Below are 12,760 nucleotides of genomic sequence, written 5' to 3' on the forward strand. Positions count from 1 at the left end.
GTACTATAGATGTAACAGTGCTGACAAGTGTTCATGGGATATCTGTATCTATTTTTTTAGTGCTTAATCAGTGCTATGAATGTCCCAAAAGAATTTGGTGTGGCTACATGTGAAACTGGCTTCACCAATGAAACATCTGACATAAAATATAGGTGTCAGTTCTGTACATGAAATACTGACTGGCCTGGATTACGAGCGTGAGTGAAATCAAACAAAACAAAGCAAAACAACAACAAAAAAAAAAGAAACAGATTGTCAAATATTTCTCCGCAAGACCAACCAACAAGCAAAACAAAAGGCAGAATGAGGGCTGGGATGGGCCCGGTCCTTTTTTTCCCATGGGTTCTTTTTGTGCCTGAGCAGCTGAACGCATGCCTACGCCGAACCCTGGCTACCCCGTGCCAACATGCTCAGCCATCAGTGGCAGGCCGCGTCCCGGGCCGGGCAGTAATCCGCGAGCTGTCAGAGAGCCGCTTTCGGAACTCATCCTCCATCCTCGGGAACACGCTCTAATTGGGGGATTTTCTACATCATTACCCCGGATGAGCCCCCATCTCGGCCCAGCTTCCCCCCCCCCCCCCCTCCATTAATACTTCCTCTCCCTCTCTCTCTCTCTCTCTCTCTCTCTCTCTCTCTCTCTCTCCACGCTGTAGAGTTCACCAGCTCTGTGAGGACGTGGGTTCACTCTGGAGAGAGAGATGAGTGTGTGTGTGTGTGAGTAATATGAAGGTTATGAATATACACACTCAACCCAGCTGGCGTGGTCTGGCTAGCGCTCCTTCATGCTAACGGCGTGATTTGTCGACCATGTTGCTCGTTGCCTCTAAAACCGATTTACGGAGGTGATCTGAAGAGCACGACAGGTTTTTTGTTTGTTTGTTTGTTTGTTTTTTGCAGAGTCACTGTACTCAGAAATAGAGAACCAGAAGGTGCAAACAGGTGCCTGCAATGAAACACTTGACAGCTGAAACGCTGATTCCAGTGCATGATTTTACATTTATTCATGCTCATATTTATTTAATTAGCAGCTGTTCTTATCCAAAGCGACTTAGCTAGGTAAACTAACATAAATGGAAGTTGACACAAACACCAGTTTCACCCAGAATAGCGTTTGCGCCACAGTGCTAATAAAATCACTTTGGTATTTAATAGAGTACGGAGGCACGCAGAAATGAAATTCAGTTCAAATGTAACAAAACCCAGAAGTAGCAACTGAAGAGACCTGATGGGACCAAGAGGAGGTTAAAACCTTTATGTGAAGGGGGGGGGGGGAGCTGTTGCCATAACTTCAGGACTTGCATGTAGACGGTTCTTTCCCAGCCTGTGTTGGGTCTGCAGATGGTTCTCGAGGGTTCCCATCTGTCTGCCAGGACGGTTCACACACTGTAAAAGCAAACGTGTAGGACAGACCCGCCAGGAACATGTGCTAAAGCAGAAGCGCCAGGGGGTAATTAGAGTGGAGCAGACCGCCACCCCCCGACTCCCTGCCGCCCCCCCTCGCCCCTGAACCCCCCCCACCCCACAGGGGAGACTGATTGATTGGAGCCTCATCTTCCTAACGGGCTGGCACTGGGCCACCAGTCAGAGGAGAGGAAAAGAGAGAGAGAGGGGAGGGGAGGAAAAGAGAGAGAGAGAGAGAGAGAGAGAGAGAGAGGGGAGGAGAGGGAAAGAGAGAGAGCGAGAGAGAGAGAGAGAGAGAGAGGGGAGGAGAGGGAAAGAGAAGGGGGGGGGGGTGGAGAGAAGGAGAGAGTGTAGGGGATGGAAAGGGCTAATTCTTGTTTTTCATGTCCCGTGAAAACCTCAGAACAACCACCCATGCAGAACAAAAAGCAACCGACAAAACCAGATTCTATCAAACTAGATTTGTTTATTCAAAGAATAGTCTCTTTTTTTCTCTCTCTGCAGAAGGAGGACGTCAACATTTCAAATAAATCAAAGGAAAACAGTAAAATAACAAGAGCACAGAGGATGTCTATGGCTGGATGACTACACATGAAGGAAATTCACATTTAAAAAAAGGAGAACTAATTAGTTACCTGGGTTTTTCTCTTTTCTTTTTTTTTACCCTGTACATTTGTCCTATCTAAACTTTGGCTTGTCCTTGCTCCAGTGATCAATAATCAAACCAACCCCCCACAAAAAAAAAAGGAAGAAAAAAAAATACAAAAACAAAACAAAACAAAACAAGAAGTAATGGTCTCTGTTTAAAATCAAACAAACAAACAAACAAACACCTGTCTTGTTGTAAACTAATCAGTTGCCAAAAGGATTCTAAAAAAAAAAAAAAAAACCTCTCGAGGTTCTAGAGAAAAGCATATGTACATCAGTCTGTAGTGAAAGAAACTTTTGATAAATCTCTAACTGAGATGATTCCTGAATGTATATTCACACAAGGCTTCTCCTTAGTGCTCACTGCTCACTACAGTTATATTTCTAAAACTTGCCGTTGGGTCGTTTTTGTGAGAGCTAAGCGTTTAACGACATTTTCCTTAGCGAGCCGGTTCTCTGTCGTCAGACCAGCTCTCTCCAGAAGCACGTTCGCGAACTTTAAACACTGTTCGCAAAAGTCCTGACAGCTCAGACTACTGTAGTTTTCCTTTCAAAGATCCTACACTGGAAATTGCACTTTCTGTGTTGGGGGGGGGGGGTGTCCATTTTCTCTAGTCGCAATAATTCATAACATCTTATATTCTTGAACACGGAAATTTATATTAAAAAAAATGTATATAAATAAAATAATATCCATTTCCGTAACCAAGACCCTAAATTACTCCACCCCTCCAAACAAGTCGACACAATACTTCTACACAGGTTCTGACACAGGACTAATAAATATGTCTCGAATATAAGAATGAAACATACAGGATACGTGGAGATTAAAGAAAAGCAATGCCTCTTCCAAATACTGTATTAAAAACAATAATGACAAAAATGGACCCGTACAATTCATATATTACAAAGGATAACACATACAAATCATACAGCTCTTTTTCTTTTGTTTTTTGTTTTTTGCGTAATTGCACAGATGAGGTGGTGGTGCAGCAGGCTACTGATTCATACGCTGACCCTTTTTTTTTCTCTCCCCGTGGAACCTTTTACAAAGCAAATGAGGGCGGATGAACCGATATGAATAAAGAGAGAGGAACAAGCTGATAGAGCAGACAACTCAGCACCTCCTCAATAACTCCTCACACACCCACATACACACACACACACTCACACACACACACACACTCACACACACACACAGAGTGGTTGTAGGGCAGGAAGGCAGAGGGTGAGTCTGTTGAACTTTGATTGAGGGATTAAGGTTTACAGTTGACGTAAGGTATAGGTGAGGATTAAGTTTACAGTTTTCCACTTGTTTAGGGAGTTTGATACTTTAACTCTGAAAAAAAAAACAGTTTGAGGTGTATACAAACACATACACACATAATGGTCACAGACTCGCACCAAATGCCTACAGTGCTTGCTTTTGCCGCGCTGTGTTATTCAGAAGCTTCTAGATTAGTTATCCTAAAATAACTTGGAGTAATGACAACACTGGGTCTGTACCAAACAGCAGGACTGTAACATAACGACAAGGATTATGATGTCATAAGGGAAGTTCTAGAACACGAGTGAAAGCCCAGTAGAATGTTCAGCTTTGTTTGAAGTCAGTAGAACTTTGGCCTGTCACCTGGAAGTCCCCTCCTTCACTTCCCAGTTGAAGCCCATCAGAAGGATAAAGTGGAGAGCAAGGTTGGCGAGGATGCCAGTTGTGTGTGTGTGTGTGTGTGTGTGTGCATTGGCTGGTGGGTTTGTCTGAGAAAAGGTTTTGCTCAGATTTAGTTTGGAGTATGACTTAATTACAGTAAGTCAGTTAATTAGGATTTGTTCCAGGTAAAGTTGTGCAGGAGGACCAAATGTGCTGGGCAGAGCACGCTGCCAAAATCTCCTGAACAGGCCAGCCTACACACACACACACACACACACACACATACACACACACCACACACACACATACACACACACCACACACAGAGACAGAGAGAGAGACACAGAGAGAGAGAGACAGAGAGAGAGAGAGAGAGAGACAGAGAGAGAGAGACAGAGAGAGAGAGAGGAGCTGCAAATATTTGGTATTTTTCCATCCTGTTGCCACAGGTCATTCTATGTCCAATTTGAAAAAGCGACTGTTTTCTCCTGTTTTTGTACAGAGCTCATTACTTCACATTACTGAAGCCCAGGAACAGACCCCACAAAAGACATCACAGCCACTGTTCACTAATTTTCTTTTTTTTTTTTTGTTTTTAATTTTGTGGTTTAGTTTTTGTTTTTGATTTTTCAAAGTGTCCCGATGGGTTTTTGTAGTTAAAACTGACTGGGGGAAAAAAAAAACAACTAAAAGAAAAAAACGCGCTCCCTCTGGACAGACAGACAGGCAGACAGACAGACAGAGACACACTCAGAGACATTCAGGCTCCTCATACTATCCCAGTTTGGCCAGTCATATCTCTACAACATGAGCTACTGGGAAAAGAGAAAAACCCGTAATACGTTCACACACACACAGTGATACACCCTCTCTCTCTCTCTCTCTCTCCCTCTCTTTCTCTCTCTGTTTTTTGTCCGTGTCTGGGATACTAGAAATGGGACAGCACTTCCGTTTTCTGTGCGAGAAGTAGGACAAGCAACAGTGATCTGAATCTTACACACACCAAATCTGTGATCTGACTCTTACACACACCAAATCTGTGATCTGAATCTTACACACACCAAATCTGTGATCTGAATCTTACACACACCAAATCTGTGATCTGAATCTTACACACACCAAATCTGTGATCTGAATCTTACACACACCAAATCTGTGATCTGAATCTTACACACACCAAATCTGTGAGCTGCTTTCTGGCACTTTCCTTGTCCAGTTGTCTCTGAATTATTACAAACACAGTGACCCTTAGAAGACCACAACACATACAAGTCATGTACGCGTAATTGCATTTATCTTTGTCAGAATGGATTAACTGAACATTTACAAAAAGGTTTGTAATCCCAAATTAAAAAAAAAAAAACTGAGCCCTTAAACATTTTTTTTTTTTACATTTGCTGTGAAAAGTGTTGTATTGAAGCACTGTTTCAAAAGTCTAACAGTCTTTCATAGCCCGTGTCCTCTTTCCTGCATATTTACCCCCCCCCCCCCCCCCCCCCCCACCCCCAGATGACAGAGGGAGGCCTGGGGGAAAGGGCGGGGCTCACCTTGACCATGAACGACAGTGGCTGGACATTTTTTCCTGCCTCAGTTTCATCATGATATTGCAAAAGTGAGATGAGATGAGATGAGATGAGATGAAGAAGAACAGAAGTGAGAAATCCTTCTAGTTCCTTTTGATGAACACAGAGGATCCCATAGGAAGACTATAGACCATTTAAAAAAAAAAAGCAAAAAAAAAATCATTTTTACCAACAATAAAAAATTAGTCTTTAATGCCTGTTTTATTTTTATTCCAAACTTGCCCCTCTGTCACCTCTGACCATCAGATCCTCCGGCAAAAATGTCTGTCTGTAATTTTCCTGGAGTTTAAAGACACGTCAGATCGTTTCTTATTCATATTTCATCATCTTCATCGTATTTCACCATCCAAATGAACAGCAGTAGCACCCAGACCTTGGACCAAAAGGACAAAGAGTAAAAAAAAAAACAACCAAACAAACAAATAAACAAAAAAAACTGTCAGTTGGATTAAAACAAACACACAGCACCTCTCATCTCGCCTGCCTGTGCTTTCACTCATCCCAAACCCCGCCCAACCATTCCAGTTGGACACACCACCTGGGAGGAGGAGGGGGGGAGGATTTGCCGTCAATGAGGGAGGGGCTGGCACCCATCACATCGGTTGCCAGGTTTTATCCATAGACTGAATGTGTTCCTTGGCTTTCATCCTCAGAGAGGCAATGCTGGAGCTACGCTGATCCACGTCTTCCAGAGGGTATTTATCAGTGAGGCCTGGGGGACACTGGTAAGGGGGAGGGGCCATCGGCTGCATCGGCTGCGCCATTGGCTGCGGGGTGTTGAGGAATCCGTGGCTCGGGTATCCCGTCTGCAGACCTTGGGTTGGACCCATGAACCCGGGGATGCTGTGGACGGGAGTGGTGCTGGACAGCGGAGAGGGCAGCCAGGGGTCAAGGGGCAGCGAGTTGGCCATGGGGCCCATGTTGGCGTGCATGGGCGGCCGGTTGAACGACAGCATGGGCGAGTCGTGAAGCTTCATGGTGTTCGCGTCCATCTTCTCCTGCCGTCGCCACTTGGCTCGACGGTTCTGGAACCAAACCTGAGGGGATGGGACAGGGGCGGAGAGGTCCGTGACGTCGTAAAGCACTCAAGGGAATCTCAGTGCTCGGCGGAATGTCAGAATGGAGCATGAGCCAATAGAATGTTCAGTTTCGTTTGGAATCAACACATGATAATGGGCCCTGTGCACTGGTTAGGTTCCCTGGAATTCTAGAGAGCATTCATCTTTCAGAATGTATAACTAATAATGCATCCCATCATGGTTCAGTAACGTCTGTGTTTTATGGTCACTCACAGTGCAAAGCTTTGAATTACACCAGCACAGCACCACCGAATTACAGATTAAATTACTGCTTTTTTGGAAATGCATTCTAGTCAAAACATGGTTCTCATCGAATCTAACTATCTATCTATCTATCTATCTATCTATCTATCTATCTATCTATCTATCTATCTATCTATCTGTCTATCTATCTATCTATCTATCTATCTATCTATCTATCTATCTATCTATCTATCTATCTATCTGTCTATCTATCTATCTATCTATCTATCTGTGGTTGTGTGTGTTTGTGTCTTTAATATATATTATTTAATTATATATCCTGTCCCTCCAGATTATTCTGTAGAGGACCATGCAGGGAAGTTCCAAAAACCTCACTGAGTGCTGAAACCCTGCTGGCAATCTGCTGATTGGTTCCTGAATTTGACTGACAGTTTTTCAGCAATCAGAGAGAGAGGAATGAGTCCAGTCTTTTATCAAACTTGCCAGCCCAGTACATAGGAAGAAAAATATACATTTTTTAGTCATTTTTAAATTAAAACCGCTAATCAATTTATTAATTTTTGTTGATGTCCAAACTTACTAAAAAAGGACTCAAACTACAGTCTACACCTGAGCCCTGAGGACACTCACCTGAACTCGGACCTCTGGGAGGTTGACTTTCATGGCCAGTTCCTCTCGGCTGTACACGTCAGGGTAATGGGACTTCTCAAAAGCCCTCTCCAGCTCGTGGAGCTGGTAGGTGGTGAAGGTTGTTCGGTTACGACGGTGCTTCTTCTTCGGCTGATCCTCGTCCGTCGGCTCCGGGGACTTCCCCTCACTCTCCACGGTTTTCCGAAGGTCGCCCAGGTCACTCTCGCACTTGTTTGAGAACATTTCGGTGTCTTGAAAAAAATGGACCCAAATTTAAAAAAAAAAAGAAGAAGAAAAGAAAGAGAGAAAGAAAAAGAAAATTAGACCAGACGTGCATACGTCAACACAATGCGTTGGAAACAAGCTTTGTTTTCAACCGTAATATTTATTTTTCAAACCAATGTCACAACATGATGGCACACCACAGTAATGAGGTAGCAGCGTGCTACCACATTCAGTCAAACTTTTCATTCCGTTTCCTTCACATAGAGCTTTCTTTTTTTTACAATAAACACAGAAACAACACAGGGTTACAGGTTTTCAGGCCTAAGTCACCCAAAGGACAAGCCTAAAGTGAAGAAAAACTCCCTTTATCTGAAATAGGAAGAAACCGATAATCAAAGAGCAAAACCTGTTCACGGTTTAACTCTGTGAAATCTGTAACATTACTGGGGACCTCAGTGTGTCTCGTGACTTGGTATCGAGGCCTCTGCGGCCAGGCCTGTGTGTGGTGAAGTGCAGTTGTCGCTTGTCAAAGCGGAGTTCCTCAGCCTTTCACCGGAGTTTTTCCCTCAGGGTTAATCCAAACAGAGACAGATGCAGGTGGATAATTCCCTTGACAGCTCCTTCACAGAACACCCCCCACCCACCCCCCCCGCCCTCAGCCCACCCGTGACCCACCATTCTAATCCACCTACAGGGCTCATCTGGTTCTACGCCATCCTGAAAAGTCAAGATCAGCATTTCCAGGAAGATGGTCACGTCTCAACCCAACAAACTCTGCAACTACAGCAGGGTCAGAAAAAAAACAACAACAACAACAACAAAAATGAAACGGGACCCCCTCTATGGGCCGATCTGTTTAAATTAGGCCCAGTGATAAAATTCAACGGCTACCTGTCACAACCGCCGTGCTGTGTACAGCATTTCAGCTCAACGTCTAGACAGTTGTGGAAGAAAGGTGACAAGACAAGTGCTATAACTCAAAAAATCAGAGCAGCTGTTCGATCTCTAACTGGTAGAACACGGTGCAAACATGCATACATGCACCACTCGGCCCAATGGCAAACATTCCTTCACACGTGAAACAGATCTACAGTTAAAAGAGATGAAATGCATGTGAAGTGTCATCATGGTTCTCATTTTACAGCAGCAGCTACCCAGTGTGATAACTGGGATGACGTAGCTTTAGGTTTACTGGGCACTCCTTCACTCAACGCCAGGACTGTTCCGGTGACACTAACGCAAAGAAAGTGAGTCCTTAATTACGAGACAGGAGCGAGATTTTTGGGGTCCGTTTGTCCTGTTGCTACTAAGTGCATGTGGCACAGACTGAGCTAACACAACGCAAAGGTCGTATCCGGGTCAGAGAACTGCCCTCGGCCTGTCAGAAACCCATCCATCAGTAAAAAAAAAAAAAAAAAAGAAAAAAGAAAGAAAAGAAAAGAAAAAAAAAAAAGAAACCAACTCAAAAGCGTGCAGATAAAGCTGGCCATTTCAGGCAAACCGAACACTGTGATATAACTGGATTTCATTTTGTGTTCAGTTCTCTTCGCTTTCATTCTCCCACACTGGAGACACACGCTGTCTCCCAGTGCACAAACACTGCAGCTCCTCTAAACCAGTATGAGCCGTGCGGCTGATTCTCTCTACGAGGGTGAGGGAGGTCACGCCGATTAAACTCCAATGAGAATTTTGATTCAGAGAGAAAAAAAAGGGGGGGGGGGGCGTCCGTACGCATCACTGCGAAATCTCGTTTACGTTTAGGAGAAGATTAGGGGAATTCCGCAAGGGGAAGGGATTTGGGACAAGTCCCTTCACAAATTCATTTGGAGAATTAACCGCTCTTCATGTGGCATGACTGGATGTCCAGACCTACTGAAAATATGCATGTGTATGCTCAGGCAAAAGGCCACTGCTTCTAAAACCATTTGTACATGGAGATTTTCTTTTAAGCATTGGGTATATAAATACAATCGAAATTTACTGATGCAGTGAAACTGTCTAAACAATTAGAGCCTACATTTAAAACCTACATTTGTCTGAACTCCTAAATCAGCGAGTACAATCACTGTGCAGACGTCAAAGGTCAAATGTCATTTTGGGAAGAAGCGCCCTCACCCCTAAGCTGTCAAAAAACGTCTTGACCAAGAATGAGTTTTCGGTCGACGCACGATCGTAGTTCCGCTCTGAGGCCGGCGCACTCCGCCTGGCTCAGCCTTCAATGCAAACAGAGAACAAATCCAAAGTTGTCCACAGCTCCGAACCCAGACCAACACTAACTCAACACAGACAGGAATTTTTCCACCCTGTTCATGTCTTCACAGTAGAAAGAATCTGCTTCTTCAATCGCAATCTGAGCTTTAAACACTTTTTAGTGTTTTCACAAAACATCTGGAGCGCAAATTAGTGAGCGCTGTTTTCCCAGCGTATTTTCAGAGTCATTGTTCATTCATTAACACCCACAGTGTTACAGTGTATGGTGCTGTTTAGGGAGCTGTTCAGTAGAGTGCTTTCATACATTTTTTTACTCTGGTTAGTGTTAATTTATATTAACACTGTAAAAAGTTTTTGTACATTCCATCTGTGTCAGTGTGGGCTGCACTAACACTCCTACAGTTTACCTAACACTTGTGAATGTCCTGTGTGCTCAGAAGAACTGGCTTTAATGCAGATTTGGGTGCTCAAGAACTCATAAAACATTGAAATTGGAAAAGCACACAAAAGCATTTCCAGGAAACCTCTTACGATGCCTCAAAAATCCTTTGAAGGGTCTTTGTACCTCAGCTGTCTTCACGTGTGAGGTTTCAGAAACCCTTTTTTTTTTTAACCAGGCGATGAGGCTGATGTTCAGTGTGAGCCCTAAAGACCTGCTCTCGAACTGGTCCAGTGTGACCCCTAAAGACCTGTTTTCGAACTGGTCCAGTGTGACCCCTAAAGACCTGCTCTCAAACTGGTCCAGTGTGACCCCTCAAGACCTGCTCTCAAACTGGTCCAGTGTGACCCCAAAAGACCTGCTCTCGAACTGGTCCAGTGTGACCCCTAAAGACCTGCTCTCGAACTGGTCCAGTGTGACCCCTCAAGACCTCCTCTCAAACTGGTCCAGTGTGACCCCTAAAGACCTGCTCTCGAACTGGTCCAGTGTGACCCCTAAAGACCTGCTGTCGAACTGGTCCAGTGTGACCCCTAAAGACCTGCTTTCGAACTGGTCCAGTGTGACCCCCAAAGACCTGCTTTCGAACTGGTCCAGTGTGACCCCTAAAGACCTGCTCTCGAACTGGTCCAGTGTGACCCCTAAAGACCTGCTCTCGAACTGGTCCAGTGTGACCCCTAAAGACCTGCTCTCGAACTGGTCCAGTGTGACCCCTAAAGACCTGCTCTCAAACTGGTCCAGTGTGACCCCTAAAGACCTGCTGTCGAACTGGTCCAGTGTGACCCCTAAAGACCTGCTTTCGAACTGGTCCAGTGTGACCCCTAAAGACCTGCTTTCGAACTGGTCCCTCACCACGAAGGGTTGACTCACCATGAAATGAGGGGTGGTCTGGGGTGTCTCTGAGAGAGGAAAGGTGTCCATAGTGATGGGACTGCTGGTTCTGCTTCCCTGAGTCCCCCAGACTGTCCACTCCAACCTTTGGGGCTGTGGCATGTCCAGGGGGGTTGAGAAGGGGATCCTGGTCCTTGCTGAAGCCCAAGATGACGTCAATGCTGTGGACGCGAGTGCCCCCCGCCCCGCCTCCTACTTTCACCATCTCATGAAAGCTGCTGGGTGAGAGACAGCCGTCGTCCACCATGTTCATGGTATCCAGTGACAAATGCATCCGAACGCTGGGATTTGTCCCGGGACCTCCGGTAGGGAAAACCACGGGGCCTGGGCGGAAAAGCTGGTCCAGAGTAGGAGCTGGTGTCTGTCAGAGAGATCACCTGACAAATCAAACAAATCAGCCGTCAACACAGTGTTTGTCATCCCGCTGCTTTTGTTTCAAACTGAGTGAAACAGTGGCATTTATAAGCGTGTCATAAGTAACAGATGGAAGTCAACAACACCAAAATAAGACGGAGGCATGATAAAGCCACGTTGCCTGGAGTACGCTAAAGTTTGACAAGTTTAGGAAGACGAAGTTTGGTAAATACAAAATGTAGCCTATGACAGGCACAGCAGTGTTACCTGACAGATACGACGCTTCTTGGTCTAAATTAAAATGAAAAAGCGGCGAGATCAAAGACACTAAACGCTGTCTGACATGGAAACAATACGGCTCCGCGAACGCTGTGGTTGTCAAGTTATATTAACAGTTGCTATAACGACTGAAGACAAGTTGCTGAACAAATTTTATATTTACCTACATTCTAATTACATGCCTACTTTTAGCATCCTCAAGGTACGAACTGCAACATTTTAAGCATAAAATCTTATCACTTTCTGCATTTTTTTATTCCAAATACTGGGATGTTTCGCGAAGCATGTGGGATCTCTTATTGGTATATTTTACATAAGAGCTTCCTTTGAAAAATCGGCTACACAAAAGAGAATCGATTGGGCCTGTCGATTACTACTGACAACGCATACACAATTATTTACAAGAAGCCTAATGGGAAGCATAGGTGGCGTGCTTGACAGACACAACTTAGACATGTCGGTTATGTGGCTTTCATAAACTTTTCATTGTTTTACATGACAGTGACTGTCAAAACACGAGAATAAAAAACGCGAATGCGTCTACCTTACCATAATGTATTTCGTCATCTATTTAAGCAAGTTAACGTTATTGCATCGTAACACGTAAAAAGCGCGAGCAGAGTTTAAAAGCGATCCTTAAAGGGATTCCGTTTACATCTTCAGCGGGCAGTATATGGCCCACTGTAAAAAGGTGTTAACACGTCGAACCTTCGACTTTGCGCTGTTTTAGGTCAGTAGAATAACTTGACATAATTTACAAATATTTAAATATGTCTGAATTAAGCGAAGAAAAACAAGTAACATGTCAAGTGGAAGTGCGCATTTATGAGAGTCATGTTTAAATGCACGTGAACTTAACTTGAAACCACTTTAACAGTAAATTTCCAGCGAAGTTACGAACGTATTTTCTATACGTCTTCTACACGAATGTCCCTCTGCTGAAGTAACGGGATGCACACCTACCTTGCCGACGCCGGTATCTCACCGTTCAGTTTGAGGATCTGTCAGTTTTCCACCTGTTTCGCACTGAGGCGCGTGGAAGCCCCTCCCCTTTCCTCTGCCGCGGACAGCGCGGTACACTTCAAATCTGACTGGTGTACACTTTTCTCGTTTGGACTTTTAGGAATTATGGATAAACATTGCATTAAACGCATAGCAGTTACGGAGATTA

The 12,760-nt window shown here is 44.5% G+C and overlaps 1 protein-coding gene across 1 annotated transcript; it reads right to left on the reverse strand.

The window, feature by feature from the left end:
* Positions 1-5,873: 5,873 nt before the first annotated feature.
* On the reverse strand, positions 5,874-11,230 carry rx1 (retinal homeobox gene 1). Its single transcript, XM_030784887.1, has 3 exons — positions 10,936-11,230; positions 7,194-7,444; positions 5,874-6,317 (listed from the first exon to the last, which is right to left on the reverse strand). Exons 1-3 carry the CDS (start codon positions 11,228-11,230, stop codon positions 5,874-5,876), a joined length of 990 nt encoding a protein of 329 aa, XP_030640747.1.
* Positions 11,231-12,760: the final 1,530 nt, after the last annotated feature.

The sequence above is a fragment of the Chanos chanos genome, chromosome 9 (genome assembly GCF_902362185.1).
Source record: "Chanos chanos chromosome 9, fChaCha1.1, whole genome shotgun sequence".
Classification (NCBI taxonomy): domain Eukaryota; kingdom Metazoa; phylum Chordata; class Actinopteri; order Gonorynchiformes; family Chanidae; genus Chanos; species Chanos chanos.